Below are 19,032 nucleotides of genomic sequence, written 5' to 3' on the forward strand. Positions count from 1 at the left end.
ACCTGGGCTCACACAAGCCTCCCATTTCAGCCCCCCGAAGTAGAACTGCAGGCAGGTGCTGCAACATCTGGCTGTGTTCTGTTTGCTGTGGTGTCTTCCCTACGTGACAGAGATGGGCACCATTCCTAGAAGTCTGAAGGTTCATTCAACCACGTAGATTTGTTGTATTCGGCTAAACGCTCTGTGTCTCCGTCTGTCTCGGTGTCTTTCTCTCTGTGTGTCTATGATTCTGTCTCTCTAATGCAGGGGAGGGGATGGACACAGGGCCTCACACTTGATAAATAAGAACCCCACTGAGCCACACCCCATCCTTCAACTTCCTCGTGAATCCAAAATGACAAGGGAGAACAACTAAGCCTGTAAGGGAAGAGTTTCATTTTTTTCCCATCAGCCTCATCCTGAGTTCTGTTCTTAGTGCCACTTAACACAAGGAACTGAAGAGCAAGGAAACTGACTAATTTGTTCAAGGCCAGGTTTCTCAAGAGGAGAGTCGGAATTCAGACCTGGAAAGTCTGGTTGTGAGCCAAAGAGCTTGCTTCCAGTGTGCTCCTCACAGATGCTGGGGGCTGGCCAACACTGTCGGTCGCTGTCTCCCCACACAACAGCCCAGAGAGGGACAGCGTGGGACCGCAGAACATGCCGCAGTGTTTGAATCCCTATTTCTTCTTCAGAGTTAGTGTTTCTTTAAAGACTTGTGTGTCTTCCCAGGATTCTTGTTTATTTGTTTTGTGTGTGTGTATGCTCTGTACATATGCATGTGCTGTGTATGTATTAATGTGGTGTATATGTATGTATGTGGTATGTGTGTGTGCATACATATGGTATATATGGTCTGGGGATCAATCCTAGGGACTGGTAACAGTCATATACACATGCACACACACATACACAAATATATATATATATATATATATATATATATATATATATATATATATATATATACACACACATGCACAACACACACATATAAACACACATACGTATCACATGCATGCACACAAAACACGCATACATACACTATGCAGACACACACAGACACACACACAACACACCTACCACACATACACACCACACACACATGCATACATACACATAACATGCATATATACACATATACCACACACACATACACACAACACACACATATATACACAACACACACATAACTAGACATTCTATGTGAATGCATACACCATGCATCCGTACACATACACCACACACACACACATACAAACACACAACCACAAGAATGAAATAAAGGAGGTAAAGCAATAGACTAAGCAAACAAATGATTTCTAGTCCTGGCCCATCACTGGTAACTGTGCAAACCATTCGGTTGTTTGTCCCCTTAGTTTCTCTGACAAATAAAGCTATGAATAGTCACAGGTGTGGCTTTGGGAAACAAGTGCATAAAGTCTCGTGCAAGGATGAGGCCCTCCGTTCAGATCCCCAGCATCTACACAACATCTTGCTAGGAAGCCCCAGCACTGGAGGTAGGCAGAGGAAGCCGGGTCCCTGAGGCTCCTTGGCAAGTCAGTTTAGAGGAGGCAGCTCAGCTCAGTGAGACTAAGTGAGACCCTGTCTCAAATCTAAGGTGGAGAGGCAGTTGACACCCCCATGTTAACTTCTGGGATTCACACATGGGTAAAGCGCACCTACACATGTGTGTACACACACACGCAGATACACACATATACACACATATAACACACACACACACATACATACACAACAAACCAAAACCTACACATGTGTGTACACACACACACACACACACACACACACACACACACCCCACCCCACTTGGGTGACAGAGGCAGATGGATCTCTATGAGTTCAAGGCCAGCCTGCTCTATATAGTGAGTTCCAGGCTAGTCAAAGCTACATAGTGACAAAAGAATTATGGTTGCCAGTTTATGGTGCTGCAGGTGCTGCCATTGTAAACAGCCCTACCTTTAAAATCCACATCTGGCTAGTTTTTGTCAATGTGACACAGAGTCACCTTAGGAGAGAGAACCTTAATTGAGTTGTTCTCTTTATCACAGTGGCCGGTGGGCACGTCTATGGAAGCATTTTCTTTTGACTGTTGATTGATGTAGAAGGTGTTCACAGTGGGCAGCGCCATCCCTACACAGGTGGGCCTGAGCCATATAAGAAAGGTAATTAAGCAAGCCAGCAAGTAGTGTTCCTTTGTCATCCCTGCTTAAGTTCCTGCCCTGACTTCCCTCAGAGACGGACAGTGGTCAGGACACATAAGCCACAGCAACAGAGAGTGACCAGGGTGACTCCTTACCTTGTTGAGACAGAATAAGTCACGTTTGCTCTTGAGGTAGTTGGACAGGTTTCCATATTTGCAATATTCCACGATCACCATCAGAGGCCCTGCAGCCCAAACATCACATCAGGTCAGACAGCCATCCGACGGCTCCGGTCAGCCCTCAGGACCTCAAACCAACTTGTTTTTATATGGGTAGGGCCTGAGAATGCAACTGAGACTAGAGGCCATGAACCAACGGCTCGATTCAGCCTCTGTCGTATGGAAACAGGCCTTGTTCATATAAGAACATGGCCCCCTGTTCCAATAAAGTTTTATGAACACAGATATTTAAATGCCACAAAACAAAACACTCTTTTTCCCCACCCTGACTATTCAAAGAGGACAGGCCACGCTGAGCTCACAGACTGCTTGCCCCCTATGTTGCCTTCTGCACTGAATAATGGTTTGGGGAAAGGAATCTGTATTGAGGGTCTCAGGTGGCACCGTGGAAGCCTCCTTTGTCCTGCCTCATGCTTCTCCAACAGCACAGGACTACTTCCATTTGAAAGCAGGCGTGACCCCTGAAGTCCAGAAGCTAGGGACCAGCAAACTCCACAAGGCCACCGTGAAGTACCAAGGCAGGTACCTGCTGCCTCTTGGAGTCACCCTGAGGCCAGAGCTTGTCCCTCTGGTAACTTGATTTTTCAGTTACTATCAATACTTGACTGGTTTTTGGAATCATGCTAGCACCCCCTCATCCCTCAGGTATCCAGAAAGGAAGGAAGTTGCTTCCAGAGCTGGGGTCTCCTCTCCAAGGGGCAGGCCTGGCTGGGGCTCAGCCGAACTGCCTCGGAGGCTCACGCCTTACAGGTACGAGGTTGAGGCAGACAGAATGCTGTCACTGGGGCAGGCACTCGAAGAAGGCTTACGCAAGGTCAGAAAGTATGTGGTGCTTATCTGGTTCACGAGGACTCTTTTTCCTTCTGGCCTCCTCAGCCTTAGCTCTTTCTTCTTTTCTTACCCATGCCCCTCCAGCCATGCTTTCTGTGTTTGGAAATTTTAGGCGGTTTATGTGTATAACTCCTCAGCACCCACTTGAGCATCCGTTCACACCTACACCCAGGTATGAACCCTGCTACAGAGGAAAAGAGACCAATGAGGGTATACTTGGGCTCAACAGTCTACAGTGCAGCCATGCTCCTGTTACCTGTCCTGGTGGCTAAGGCCTGTCCTGAGAGCTGGTAAAAAAGGAGGGGCCCCTCTGGTTATCTCCTATGTTACCTCCTCTTGGGATTCTACCCAGTGTGGTTGCTGGGGAGCCGCAGGGGGTGTGTATAGCCTTTTAAACCTTTACCATCTCACAGTCACCCCCACTCACCCCTGCCCCTGCTCCCCCCCCCCCCCCCCCCGTCATCTTGAGAGGAAAGACCCTCCATTGGACCTAGAATATCTAAAAGCGAGTGGTTTTCTTCCGATGAAATACTGGGTGGCCATTTTCTTGGGGATAAGGGGAGAGAGCTGGGTGAGCTGAGGGCTCCCCTCTCAGCATGACAGATGGCCCAGGCCTCCCCTGCCTCCTTTACCTCCGTGCTTGGTGCAGGCTCCCAGGAGGTTAACCACATTCAGATGATGGCCAATGTGAGTCAAGATCTTGAGTTCGGTCATCAGAGCTTTGTACTCACTGGCTGTGGCCCCCTCTGTGTGAGAAGCAAGGAAGAGTCAGGGGCTCTGGGACAATGGGGCAGCTTCCGCCCTGCCCTGGAGGGTGCATATGTTTGCGGTCCCTGTTTGTCCTGCTTCATTAACTTCCCCACATTCTGCGAAAGGCCAAGTCGCCAGACTGTTTTGATTCCTCCTACCCTCCTGAGCCAACATCCTTTGCAATGCACTGAGGCCCGCTTTGTTGATGGGGTTAGTCACCGGACATTTCCTTTCGGTGGCCCTGGCTATGCTGACAATGTGCTGACTCAGAGCCGGCACCTCAGGACCTCGCTTTCCAGAGGCTTCCCTGCTAGCAGGAATAGGTGAGACAAGAGTCCTTCAGGCAGGGGGTTCACCCACACCTTCCTTCTCATTCCCCTTTCTAGGAGCCACAAAGAAGGGGCTTGGGGGCGCCACTATGTCAACTGCTTCTGTAAACACTCTTGACATGCTATTTTCTCTCCAGACACCTTCACTCCTGTTATTCAAGGGTTATCTCAGGCAACAATGATTCATGCTTTCCAGCTGTGTGTCTGTGTGTGTGTGTATGTTGTGTGTGCCTGGTATCTGTGGAGGCCAGAAAAGGGCACCAGCCAGGACCCCCAAACTGAAGTTATAGATGGTTATGAGCCACCATGTGGGCATTTGGAATGGAACCCAGGTCCTCTGCAAGAGCAGCAAGTGTCCTTAACTGCCCCGACTCTAACTTCACTCTTGGAGACGACCTGCGTCAGTTCAAGAACCAACTGTCTAGACTCTAGACTGAGTCCCGCTTGTACTTGGTCCTAACATTCATTCTTGAGGTATTCATAACTTTAGTTGCTTAAAAAGAAGAATACAAACAAGCGTCCCTGTAAAATATTCCAACAGCATGCGTATGGAGATGAGTGAAGGCACGTGTGTGAGAGCCTGTGTGCACGCATGTCTGTGCACATGTCTGCAGGTATTGTGTGCAGGTGGTTACAGAACGGAGGCAGAGGACATCTCTATCATTGCAAAGCCTTTTGGCACCAAAAGAAGACAAGAAATAAGAGAAAGTGTTGTCAGGTGTCTGAGGTGCTGGGGTAAAATGTGCAAGCCCCTCTAATCTGCTTACCTTCCTTGAAGCATCCACTGTCAGCAGTGTGAGCTCCAGACCTTTCTATATGCACTTATAAATACCCACCGAGGGCTGGCTCAGTGGCTCATTGAGGAAGGAGCTTGCCACTAAGCTTGATAACTTGAGTTCAATCCCTGGAACCCATGTATGGAAGAAAAGTACTGACTCTTGCAAGTGATTCTCTGACTTTCATCGAGCACACACACACACACACACACACACACACACACACACACACAATTGATTCACTCCCTCTTTTAGTATCAGGAGTTCTCATTCTTTTTCTTTTTTTGGTTAAGCTTTATTTTTGTTTTATGTGAGTGCTGGGAATTAAACTCAGGTTCTTGTCGGGGCTGGAGAGATGGCTCAGCGGCTAAGAGCACTGACTGCTCTCCCAGAGGTTCTGAGTTCAGTTCCCAGCACCCACATGGTGGCTCACAGCCATTTGTAATGGGATCCAATGCCCTCCTCTGGTGTCTGAGGACAGCTGCAGTGTGCTCCTATGTAAATAAAAATGAATCTTAAAAAGAAAAAAGTGCTGTCACCTCTTAGTCATTTCTCCAGCCCTCTTTTCATTCCTTTTAATGGACTAATGTGTTTCTTCTGATGTGTATAGTCTTTTCCTTTTAATATTGTTTAAAGCTTTATTTATTTCATGTATGTGAAGACGGGTATGGTCTTCAGTTGTCTGTCTGTCTGTCTCTGTGTGGCTCATCCAGGCAGGTCCTATGTCTCTGTCTGTACGTGCATGCCAGAGGACAAGCCCGGGTATCATTCCTCAGTATTTTGAGACAGGGACACTCTGTGGTCTAGAGCTTCAAGGAATCAAACTCAGATCCTTATGCTTGTATGTTAAACACTTCACAGACCAAGTGATCTCCCCAGCCCCACTTCATTCATTCATTCATTCATTCTTCTTCTTCTTCTTCTTCTTCTTCTTCTTGTTCTCTCTCTCTCTCTCTCTCTCTCTCTCTCTCTCTCTCTCTCTCTCTCTCTCTCTCTCTCCTTCTTTCAGCGATACCAGAACACCCTAGTGTGAGTATGCACATGGGCAAAGGTTTCTGTGGAACAGAGTTCTGGAAGTGGGTCAAAGGTGTGCACACTTAATATTGTAGTAGATGTTGATATAGTATTTTATAAGATGGAATAGTTTTTTAATAATAACCAGATAAACTCGGAACCCCAGTGGGGTAGGGCTGGCTTACAGTGTCCGCTCAACAAATATTTTTGGATAAATAAACAGCATGATTCGTTTTCTCATTTTGGACATTGTTTCCAAATGGACAGTTTTTCCAAAAACTCCAGAAAGCTTAAGGTTATGATTGGGGACACGCTGAAAGAGCTTGTGACTATGCCCTTTGTTTGACATTGTGTTTTTTTTCTAGTTCTCCTGGAACAGAAAGTAAACTACTTTAAGCAAGAAAGCTTGGGGGATTGTTTTTATGTTATTTAAGGAATTCTATGGCGTGGGTGTTGTGGAAATCTTTTTTTTTTTTTTCTGTCAATGCTGAAAATGGAAACAAGATGCCTTTATACAGATTAATGTCTTCCTGTCTTATGTGTATGAGCGTTTGCCTGCTTGTATGTATGTGTAGTGTATGTGTGCCTGGTGGCCCGTGGAGGCCAGAAGAGACCATTGTGTCCCCTGGAACTGGTGTGACAGGCAGCTGTGAGCTGGCACGTGGGTGCTGGGAGCTAAAACTGCATCCGGCCAGTGCTCTTACCGAACAGCCCTGAATTCACTAGATTTCACACATGGCTTCCGGATATCACGGAAGACAGTGTCCTTGAAAACAGTCTCAAGTTAGAGCCTTCTCTCTTATAATTTAACAGTCCTGAAGATGGCTTCCCTGCTCGGCAAGGACAAAAAGTCAGGGTCTGCAGCTTGGATTTTCCTGTCTGCAACTGGGGAATGACACTGAGCACCAACAAGATAGTTGGCAGAAAAGATGGCTCATCTTAACTCTAGTATGGTGCCCAGTCTGATGCTTTCCCCAGCAGAAGACCTGCTGATGTCACATCTCAGAGTCTAGAGGTGGAGGACAGTGCTGATCTGATGGCATTCTCACAGAAATGCCTACTCCCATCTGGGTAGTCTGCCCCATGCAATTTCCTTATGGCAAGGTGAGTGTAATAATTGTGGGTGTTTACGGGGTGTGCTGCAATTCAGGATAGGCATAGAATGTGTAGTGACTTAATTCAAAAGTATTTCCTTCTTCTTAAATATTTTTTTGTTGTGGAAGCTTTAAAACTCCTCTCATAAAAAATATATTTTTAAAAAGCCATACTGTGTGGGGCTGGAAGGTGGCTCAGTGGCTAAGAGTGCCTGCTGCCCTTTTAGGGTACCTGGGTTCGGTTCCCAGCACCCACACTGGGCAACTACCTCACAACCACCTGTAGCTCTAATTCTAGGAGACCTGACACCCTCTTCTGGCCTCTGTGAGCACACGCATGAATATAGTGCACATACAAGCAGGCACACACAGAGATGTAAATAAAAATAAAGAGCAAATATAATAAATTGTAAGTCCCTCTGTGCTGTGGAGCACACGTTCAGTCTGAGTTTTGGTGTACTGTCCAGCCTCCTTCCTTTAAGGATGCTTATCTGTTTTTTGCTGATGAATATAGCCCCTTTGAGATGACAACTGTGTTTACACAGACTCCCAGAGTATGGTGTCAATGGAGTAAGAGGTACAAGAGTTTGGACACATCTTCTCTAGTGTGCACATGTTCCCGGGCTTCAACAATCCCCCAGCAAAGCCTGAGAGGTAGAGACAGCAGGATCTGAAGTTTGAGACCAGCCTGGACAACATGAGATCTTTCCTCAAAACCAAAACCCAAACATCAAAATTCCCCCACCATCTTGGAAACTGTGGAAAGCGTGGAGGGGGTTTACTTTTGGTCTGCCTTCTTCTTGATTTTGAAATCCTGATGTGGACCACAGTGTGACTATTTCATCCCACGTGGAAGAATGGAGCCTTTTCACAGGGCAGAGGACACAGGAGTCCTCTGGGGTTTAGTGCACACACGCCTCCTTGCATCTCATTTCTAGTCTGAGGATGGCAACTGTATATCACAAAGCCATCCTATCACTGGTCTTTCAACTCAAGTGAGATAGATTATTTCCTAACAACCACAGTGGACCTGGACCACAGCAACTGTAACCATGGCAACTGTAACCATGGCAACTATAACCTTTTGAACCTAGGACTACAACAGATCTAAGTCCTCAGGTGTCTGTCTGAGCTGTGAGAAGAGAAAGACCTTAGGATGACCGAGATCAATTTCCTATGGACAGTTCTAGATTGTTTCATTGACAAGATTTATTCTGGGCCAATGTAGCTGAATCTACAGTCCAGGCACACAGAAGGAAGCCCAGGCTTAAGCAGAGATAGCTCATTTGTTCCTAGGGTACACGAATCTTGCACCATCATAGAGGGTGCAAAAAGGTGAAAAGTGATTGACAACCAGGCTCTGGCATATGGCTCACGTACCTTTCAACATCTTCACAGCCACAGTCCGGCAGGTGGGTGATTTCTTAATGCCAAATGCAGAGGCTTGAACCACTTTCCCAAAAGCCCCTCTCCCGAGCGATTTGCCTACGATAGAAGAAGACCTTGGTTTGTTTGTGAAGCCAACAGCAAGTCAAGTCTTTGCCAAGACAGAAATGCTGTTTTGTATGTGTTATGCAAGGCGTGCATCTTTGAAGGGGATTCTGCAGTGGACTGACCCAAAGGAAAGTGTCTTTTCCTCTGAACTTGTTCATCTGCCTCTGAGCCCCCCACTACCACATCCTTCAAGACTAGTCAGCTTCTACAGCATTCGGTGAAGGAAACTGACCATTTCCACTGTCCAGAGAGTCTCCCAGAAGGAAGAAAACACCAAACCCAGGGAGCTTCTCTGTTTCATGACTAAGATGTTCCAAGCCCTCGTTCTTGCCACTGAGGTCATTCCCTACGTTTTCTGTAGACAGGACGAATGGCAGTGACTACTGTTGGTGTAATGATGCCTCAGCTCTTACAAATAAGCACCGGGTCGTTTCTCAGGCATCCGTGCTGGTCAGGGCATTTTCTGGTAGCTCTTACATGGCTATATGACCATTACAAGCCCTCATGGTTTCCAGCACATGAGCCACCAAACATAGGTAGCAATTTGCTTCAACCCCAGAGAGGTGATTGCCAAGAACTGTGAGAAAGCAGGGTGTCTTCTTGTGGTGCCTGCTATATTTTGCTGTGGTGACTGTTCATCCCATGTCTTTCCCGACTCTTGAATAAGCCAGCGTGACTCAGAAAGGGAAGGGCACTGTCTGAACCTCCAAGTCCCCGGCGTGGTAACTGGTACAAAGGAGGCCCTGTCCAGTCACAGCAGAATGCAGAGCCATGTTAGGACTGGTGGATAGTAACTAGGGAGCCCTGTGGACTGGAGGTTGGGGCAGGGAGGCTGAAAGCCCTTTAGGTGGAATATCCCTGGAATTCCTTACTTCTTTTCTATTTAGGGCCCTCGTTTGCACAGTTAGGAAACTAACTAGAGCCCTGTAAGAAGCGGCTGCCCCTAGCATGATGTGCTGGAAGAAGAGAGAGTCATGAAAGCCATCTTCCTTTCATTCTCCTATACTGTGTGTCCTCAGAGGAGTGGGGGCAAAGGGGCGGATAGAATGCCATTGGCGAAAAGTTAATTTAACCCTTCTCCATCCCAGTCTCCTTCCTCAGACTGCCCTGCTAATAAACCCTCAGTTAATTAGCTTTCCTTTCTCCAGTTCCTTCCCCCTGAGGAGATTCTATCTCTATCTCTATCTCTATCTCTATCTCTAATCTAATATATAGCTATCTATCTCTGCCTCTCTACATCTATCTATCTATCTATCTCGTTATGTATATATGTGTAGATAGATAGATAGATAGATAGATAGATAGATAGACAGCCAGCCAGGCAGACAGAAGACAGACAGACAGATACTCTTTGTGACAAAGCACTCATCATGTCTGAGCCCTTGTCCATTTATGCACAACCGTGTCTTGTTGCAGCTCCAAGTCAACTTCCCTCCAAGGAGCATCTGGGCAGTTTCAGTGACGAGAGTCATCACAAGAGCTGTCTCCCGGGACACACTCTGCTCAGAAGGACCACACCAGGAGATAGCATAGTTTTCCAAAGTCACGCACGTACAGCTGGTGGCTACTGAACTTGATTTTTCTCAGAGCACGCCACAGAGACACGGTCACACATCCTTTCGTGTAAAATGGTCTGACTCAGATGGACTCTTAGTTAAGACGGAAATGTAAGCAGTGCCCCCCCCCCCCCCCCGTCAAGTGCTGTGCGTCAAGGTTGGGTGGGGGAGAGTTCCTTAGGGGTCTCCTGGCTGTCAAAACAAATAGCATCTTTTGGTTGGAGACTGGTCTTCGATTTTCAGAGAAAAAGAACAATGTTCTTCAGCTAGCATTCTGCCATCTGAAAGTGTCCAGAGCCCAGGAAACATTGGTATGATCTCTCCACACACTCCAAAGGCTCCTGCTTTTCTCCAGTGTTTACCCCTACATACTCCCTTCCCGGCCATCCTTGCACATCCCCCACTCTGTGTTAACAGGCATTTGGGGGTTTGCTTCTACCAGTGGGAACAAGTTGGTCTCACTGGGCTGCCCCATAAAAAGGACGTGACACTATCACCAGCTCTGTGAACCTTCATCTCCTGCCTTGGAATCCGACTTCAAATCCCTGGTTCTACTCCCTGTGAGACTCGTTCACGCTGGACTTGACCTAGCCTGAACATTTCCTTTCCTTGGAACTCTTAGTGTCGTCTGGAATGCCACACACTAGTTTAGAAATGTGTTAGGTCACTGTCATGCAATGCAAGAGTACTGGAATAACTTTGACAAGTCCCAGCCACTCTAGGGAGGGGGCAGGGCAGCATGAACTTGGCCCCTGTTATGTTTTCAACATGAAATGTCCTCTGTTGTGTGAGGGCTTCAACTGTTGCGTGAGGGCTTACTCCAGAGCTGGTGTTGTTATTTTGAGGGACAGGGGAACTCAAAAAATTTTAAGAGGTTGGCTGAGCTGGAGGAGGTAGGTTTTGTGGGGGTATGTCCTCCATTACCCTTGCTGGCCCGTCTCTCTGCTTCCTGTCCTCTAGGAAGTGAGGAGCAACCATGATCACAGGCTACTGATGCCATGATGCTCTGCCTGAGTACAGTGTCAGGTCACTATGAGCTGAACCTCCTGAAACCATCGTCATCGTCGTCGTCGTCATCATCATCATCATCATCATCATCATCATCATCATCATCAACAAAATCCTTCCCTTCCTAAGCATCCTTCCAGAATGCTGATAGCTATTCTGACCGCCATGACAAAAGCTGACTGATCAATGCTACCCTGCTCTGGCAATCGAGGGAACTGGTCTTACTGGCTGTGGTAATTGTTCAGCGCCAGGCTTCCTGTGTGCTTTTCTGTGTTAGGCAACTTCTCCTGCGCATTGCTCTCTAGTAGAAATATTCTACTACATCAGACAGTATCCTGTACATTTATGGGAGCTGAATCCCCTCCCAGGGTTAGTAAGAAATTGGGAAGGAGTCAGGAAGTTGTCCGTGTCCCCCCATTCCTCACCCCTATCCCCCTAATTTTAGCAATTATACTAACATCAACTTCCAACTGAACAGTCGAGTAGGGGAACTTCTGATGTGCCTCCTACAAGGTTGGACACTGCTAAAATCACCCCTTGGCCTGTGTGTTTCTTACTTCTTTTTTCATTCATTCTTTTTTTTCCTCCCAGTGTAACACTGCCCATCAAAACATTTTCCCCTCTCCACCAATCTAGATGTAACCTTGGCTCTTTTTGTTGCCAGCCACGATTTCAAATCCCTTTGTCACTTCCTTGGCTTCCAAGACGTCTGGGGTCTCCTCACTCCCACGTTCATCAGAGGAGAGCTCCTCCCGTCTTGTCGCCACACTGTGCACCAAAAAGCTTGATGCCTGTTTGCTCTTACCCAAGAGAGACACTCAGCTGGACACCAGCCAAATCGCAGCTGAGGCACTCCACATAGCAAGCGCTCACCAAGCAAAACCTTCAACCAACAGGGAAAGCGTATGAAATATGATTACGTGAATTCTCTGAGCTCAAGGGAGTTTTGGGGACAGAGAAAACAGCCTAGAGGGATGTGCTAAGGATTAAAGTGAGTAGAAATGAAGGGACCAGGGTGGGTTGGGCTTGGGGTGGGGGTGGGGGTGGGATCAGAAGTTGGCAGGGAGCTCTCATGGCTCCTGTCTGGGAAGAAGTATGTCTAATTCTAGCTAACAACTCTGGAGAGCAACTTGGTCTGAGAACAGCTCCTGATCGTGGGAGAAAATGGTGCCGTCCTCCCTGCCAAGGTCACCGAGGGGCTGCCTGAGCATTCAGCCTCGCAGAAGGAATTCACCTCCTGTGCCACCTGCATTTGTGTGCTCAATATTTAGTAGATTTCCCCTAGACCCCCACCCCTAACCCCAACAATCCTTGTCTGGCTTTCTCCAGCTTTGAGCTGACTTCCAAGCTTTTCCCCTCCAAGCGGAGCAGGACCCTCATGGATAAGTCTCCTTTCCTCGTGGAAGCAGAATCATTTCGAGCCCCAAGGGAAAAGCAAGAACAACCATTTCACCCCCACCCCAGTGCAGCTTGCCCGTGAAGAGAAGGGTCACGCTGTCAGAACAGCAAGGGCTCTTGCTCTGCGAGCGACAAGCCCAGAGGACATTGGGCTCACAATCTGTTTTCCTAGTTCCAACCCCTAATGACTCTGGCATACACCAGAGCAAGTGGAAAACTTTGAGAAGCCATGCTCTAGACATTTTGGGTAGGAGTCGCCGCAGCTTTGATTGTTTGGCAGCGCCAAAGTTGAAGATAAGTGTGCATTGTGACGTCTGAGCCAGAGGAACTGGGGGCAAGCCCAGGAGCCTGCTGTTTACAACATCTGCCCTACCTGGAAAAGACGTCTCTGCTCTTCAAAAGTGAAACTGAAGTGCTCCCTGAGGGCTGGACCACAGCACACCAGGAAAGTCACAGGTCACTTTACAACATGCCGGGGTTGCACAAGGGGCTTGGCTTAACTGAGCCTTGCTCTGCTGAACTGTTCTAGGCAACAGGTGTCTAAGTTCCCAGTAGTTTTGCTATCTAAGAGCGACTGGGCTTGTAAGCCACAGACTGTCTTCTCCTCTCCTTACCTTCTAGCTGCAGACTAAGCTTGGAGGGATGAGACCTTGTACCACTCAATAACTAGGGAACCAGCATGAAGGTGTTTCTTGTTACTTTGTCCTTTTGACTTAGCAACAGACTATATTCCCTCTGGTCCGTGTCCCCAGCCAGTAGATGAGCAGGTGGAAGGAAGACCCCCTCCCAAGTCTCGATTTCTGTTGCTTTTCTTAAAGCAAGTGTTTTGTGTGGGGTAGGTTTTTCTGATGGGTTGTGGATCTGCCAAATAAACACCTTACCTAGTTTAAGTCTCTCCCGAGCAAACTCCCACTTGCTGGCATCATAGGGCAGCCGCTCACACTGTTCATCCAGGGGGACTTCATCTGGGTCCATTATGATTGACAGGTAGTCCGTCTTTACTTCAGAAGAAGACTGAGAAATAGAGAACACCCTCAAAGTTACCAAGAAGAAAAACAACAGTGAGACCTCAGTTTTCCAGTTTATAATACTTGACAACCTCTACTGTCTTGGGTGGCCAGGTACAGAGGGTCCCTTAAACACACACACACACACACACACACACACACACACACACACACTGTGGCGGTTTGAGGATTAATGGCTGCCAAAGGCTCAAGTATTTGAGAACTTGGTTCCCAGTTGGTGGACGTTTAGGAAGGATCAAGAAATGTAGCTCCGAAGTAGGAGGTGTGTCACTTGGGGTGGGGCTCTGAGGTTTTGAAAACCCAGGAAAAGCCTGTCTCCTCTACTGCCACACCTGACTGCCACCGTGCTCCCTGCCGTGATGGTCATGAACCCACCCTCTAACATTGTTAGCAAGGCCCCTCCCAACTCTGCCCCAGTCCTCCCCTCAGCCCCTCCCCCAGTTAAATGCTTTCTTTTAAAGGTTGACTTGGTCATGGTGTCTCTTCACAGAAGTAGGACAGTGGCTGAGACATCTACACTGGCGTGCAGTGTTTCTGGGAGACCACTCTTTTTTTAATGACGTCTCCAGAGTACTGGCATCCTATCTTGAACAAGTGTGCCCCAAACCTTCACTGGCCTCATGTACACATCATGTTCTGGGGCAACCATATGAGAACTTCTTTTTTTCTTTTTCTTTTGTAAGTGAAGGTCATTTAATATGATTCTAAACCGTGTCCGAGAGCTTTCTGTGCTGCTCTGAACAGCTTTTAAACACAGATTAGCTATTTTTCTTTTATGTGTATGTGTGTTCTGCCTGGCTGGTGCCTATGAAGGTATCAGATCCCTTGGAATTGGAGTTACAATGCTGTGAGCCATGATGGTACTGGGAACAGAACCTAAGTCCTCTGGAAGAATAGTAAATGCTCTTAACCACTGAGCATCTCTCCAGCACCATTCTGTATATCTTAATACGACATACATGAAGGAGGACAAGCAGTGGGTATGGGGGGTTCTTTTATTATATTGTTTTTTTCTAAATTTATAAGAAATCCAGGAGTGGCCAAGTTAACCCAGGGTCGCTAGGGAAGTGTAGACATTTTGAAAGTATCTAACCAGTCAGATACCTGCAGCTCATAATCGATTCACTATCTGGAAATACTGTGGAGTCCAGAAGTGCCGTTAGAACAGAGCTTTAGCATATTCGAAATTCTGCCTATTCTCAGAAATAGAAGCTGATCATTTTCAGAAAACCGAGGTGTAAATGTAGACACATTTTGAGTTCCTTGGGGGCATTTTTCAGATGTCAAGCTGTGTGCTATGATCTCGATTTCTTGGTCATACGAATCAAACCCCAGAAAGCAGCTATTGTGGCAGATCACAGAGCAGTAGATTGACAGGATCGATCAGCCGATGTGTTTCCTATGAATGGACGCATCTCTGGCATTGATTATTGAGTTTCTGTGGGCAGACTCTTGGACGGCACAGAAAGAGTGCTTTCCCATAGAATCCCTGCCTCAAAGGTACACAAACGTCACCGAAATGAGGCCGGCCCTCTCCTTCCCAGCTTCTCCTTCCCTTAACCAGGAGGAAGCATGAAGTGAGGAAAAACTGCCTTTCTGTAGACGACACCTCACAGCTGCCACATTCCTGAGCCCTTTCTCAGCCCATTCCCGGTGGTCACAGCTCACCTCATCCATCACTTGCTTGCGATCATTCGCCTTACAAAAATCATCAATAGAACGTGGGACAAATAGCTCCGGGCAGAAAGTTTGCTTAGCGTCCAATAAAGGTGAAAAGTCAAAGATAAGAAGTGAGACCAGTGGTGTCAGGCGATAGGTGCCGGGTGCTCAGGGGAAAAGCAGCTCGGTCGATTTTGACGACTAAGCTTTTCACGTTGGGTATCGCCAAGGCAACCATTAAAGAGCTTATGACAGCTGAAACTTAGCAAGAGACGCCTTTCGTGTATGCGGTATGGGGAGGTGGCAAGGGTTTAGAGCAGAACCCATGTGACTCCTGTGAAATTCAATGTTTTATCTCAATGAGAGAGCGGGAACACCATGCAGACCTGCGAGGGAAATGTGTTGACAGAGTACTAGTTGACAAATATTTATTCTTTTAATTGATGCTAATCTGAGCGGCCACTTAGCACTTGGCACTGAGGACACTGCCTCCGTTTGAGCCACCCTTTGACTCTGTGCACAGTCAAATGACCTCCCAGGCAAGTGGCTGAACTCCTCCAAACCTAGCTTGCTTATCTGTGACATGGTGATAGTAACTGTACTTACCCGATAGGGTTGTCATGGATATCAAACGATTGGCCAACCTGTTAGAACAGGACCTGGCTTCTAGCAAGCATCAATACCCATTAGCCATTGTTCTAAGACTGGCTCTGCCGGGTGGGGACCGGGAGATAAAGTTTATTCTATATCAGTGAGGAAATAGCATTGTGGTTAGAGAAACCACTGGGCATCTTTGACCTTTGCCTCTTCCATGCAAATGGTTGATGATTTCTTTCTCCCAACACGTAAGCCGTGGAGTCTTGGCAGCATAAGAGCCCTCTTAGATCTGTTCTAGATCTTCCTAGTTTTATCCCATTAGGTCTTTTATCCCACAAGAAGGCTGCTTCTCCAGTTAGGGAAGAAGGGGGCAGGTTAGAGTGTGATTGATTGATGAATGGATTGATTGATTGATGATTTTGTCATCCCTTATAGTTATTCTCTTTCAAGTCTCTCTTGAACATCTCAACTTAAGCACCTTAAGTTTTGCTCGATATTTTCTCTCCTGAGCTTTCCCCTGGGCTATCTGGCTCTGCACCATCGAGCCAGTTTTGGCAAACTTGCTTTTTTTTCCAAATTATTTCCCCAGAAGATGTATTCTCTCCTTTCAAAACAATTGTTTCCTTCTAAAGCAGTGGCCTTGTCAGGTCTCAAAACCAAATGCTCCACTTGGCAAAAGACTGATGTCTCATATAAACATGGAAGATGGCCACCGCCGCCCCCCATTCCAATGATCAAGTATGCCTTATGATTTTGAATATCGAGCTGAGATCAGACAAGCCTGTGCTCAAAACCTACCACAGTGACATTCGGTCCCATGTCTTTACCTCAGGGAACCTCGGTTTCCTTCTTTAAAACGGGGGAATAATATCTCTCTGACATTTTGGTAGGATGAGCCTGCATAAGACGTTACCCACAAGACACGGGACAGCAATGGGACAACCATACAGCAGAATCTCTAGAAAATGTAGAAACCTTGCCTTACTCAAGTCAGATCTCCCAACTCCAACCCTCTAGTCAGTCACGTGGTTCTTTCTTGCACCTCTCGATTTCCTGAGCGTGTGTGGGTCAACTCTCACTTGCTCTGCGAGGGAGGCTTCGGTACCAGAGGAAACCCAACCTACACCTTCACCTCCTCCCCTACCTGGAGCAGCAGCCTCCTCTTACCATTTTTACTTTTGCTTAACATCCTTCCTCCTCCACCAAAGCCTTCAGTTAACAAGACTCCTTTCTTCCCATTGCCTCTAAGGCCCTGCCCAGAGGCACCTGCAAGGCCTCACCTTGCAACCTCTGCATGAGTAGCCAGTGCTCTTAACCTCTGAACCATCTCTCCGGACCCCTCACCTTCCCTTTTACTTCTTTTCTTCCTCTTGGAGAGAGGTATTGAGTCAGGGTTTCTCTGGATAGCTCCTGCTCACCTTGTAGACCAAGCTGGCCTTGAACTTACAGAGTATGACCTACTGAGTCTGTTCAGTGTTTCTTGTGTATACATGATTTTAGGAATGGCCACTTGGCCTTGGATAACTAATTAGGGAGCTCATCCCTGGGAGAGGCTAATTTTCCCCTTTCTCAGCAATTGTTAGCTGCCCAACAGTTCTTTGCTTAGGGATGAGCTCCCCATGACATTAACTATACATATATCTCAACAAGATGGCTGAACAACGGACACTCTCACAGGGAAGGGGGTCGTATGGCTCAGTGATCACATCTCCCGTATTCTTACCCGCTTCAGTTTTCGGATGAAGAGAGTTAGAAGGAGCCAAAAGAGTGTCGCAGCCACGCATGTGCATGTGAGAGTGATCAGCTCCAGGTTTGACTTGTCTGAGGTTCCTAGAGAAAGAAGAACCACAAAGATGCTGTCAAAGAAGTCCTTTAATCTGACGCCTTCACTCACTCTAGCTGGGCATCTGTGGGGGCACGAGGCTTCTGAGACAGGTCCTGAACTTGCACCTGGAAGGACTCTTCAGCAACTCTGCTAAGTTCGTAAGCAGTATTCTCAGAAATAATTAATTAAAAATGAGAGGAGAAAATAAAGATGGAAGGAAATTAAAGGGGGGGTGCTCATTTAAGAGCTAAATCTGCCTAATTGGGCTTTTCAGGAAGTGCTAAAAAAAAAAAGACATAAAAGGGGCCACTTTGGGACTCACAAAATTCTTCAAAGCAGACATTAAAAATGAAAGTAAATCTCAAAGATGGCCGTGATCACCTGCTTGCTTCTCAGGCAGCTGCTCAGAATCACCACGGTGCTGTTCCCTGCCTCTGGGACTCTGACCTCTGCAGCCAGAAGGCACAGGCTGAGAGGAAAGAGGGACCACAGGCTTGCTTCCCACCCAGTCACACTGATTTCATGGTTCATAGCAAAAACCTGAGCACTGTCCCTCTATAACCAGGGCAGTCTCTGTCTCTGTTGTCTGTCTGTCTCTTTCTCTCTCTCACCCCCCCACCCTTGCTCTTTCATGAATACATATATCCCACACACTCACATGCATACACACACACACACACCATACACACAACTGGGTCTGAGCAGGGGTTAGGAGCACTTTCTTGACTGGGCTACAGTGACAAAGGAGGTCAGGCCAAAGTCATATGAGATGTTCTCCTTAGGCATGGCCGGGGGGAATCTGTGTTCACTCACTGGGCACTTACTAAGGATGCTGTACTCACGACCACTCCCTGAATACACAACAGCAATATTGTTTCAAACACGAGTACCTCACTGTGGGGTTGTCTGTCTTCAGCTAAGATGAGCTAAATTCTCCTACAACAACGGTAGGTGCAGAGGACACAGGCAGACCAGTGATAGGGAGTCAGAACATTCAAGAAGCTCAGTAAACCAAGCCAAGTGTCTCATAGCATTTATTTTTTTCTAAATAGGGTCTCTCAGGTAGGTATCCCAAAGAGGTCCCATCACCAAGGATGGCTTTGACTTTCTTGACCTTGGCCCTATAACCAGTTCAAGTACTGCTGAGGCTCAAATCCAGGGCCTCACGAATGCTAGGCAAGCGCTCTACCTACCGGGATACCCAACCCCGCTATATTCCTAGACCAGAAACCAATCTTTTTAAATGCTTCCAAGGTCTGCAGAGATGGCCTCAAAGTTGGCAAAGGCTTCAGC

At 47.2% G+C, this 19,032-nt stretch overlaps 1 protein-coding gene across 2 annotated transcripts in view; it reads right to left on the reverse strand.

Moving 5' to 3' along the window:
- The window catches only part of FLT1 (fms related receptor tyrosine kinase 1), a 161,005-nt gene that overhangs the window by 25,872 nt on the left and 116,101 nt on the right, over positions 1-19,032 (reverse strand). For both annotated transcript variants that reach the window (XM_080941158.1, XM_080941157.1), the window contains 5 exons: positions 17,638-17,744; positions 13,512-13,644; positions 8,555-8,659; positions 3,844-3,957; positions 2,297-2,385 (listed from right to left, as the gene is read on the reverse strand). In XM_080941158.1, the coding sequence (XP_080797284.1) occupies positions 2,297-2,385; positions 3,844-3,957; positions 8,555-8,659; positions 13,512-13,644; positions 17,638-17,744 (548 nt within the window). The remainder of the gene's footprint in view (positions 1-2,296; positions 2,386-3,843; positions 3,958-8,554; positions 8,660-13,511; positions 13,645-17,637; positions 17,745-19,032) is intronic.

The sequence above is a fragment of the Micromys minutus genome, assembly GCF_963924665.1.
Source record: "Micromys minutus genome assembly, chromosome: 29".
Taxonomy (NCBI): Eukaryota; Metazoa; Chordata; class Mammalia; order Rodentia; family Muridae; genus Micromys; species Micromys minutus.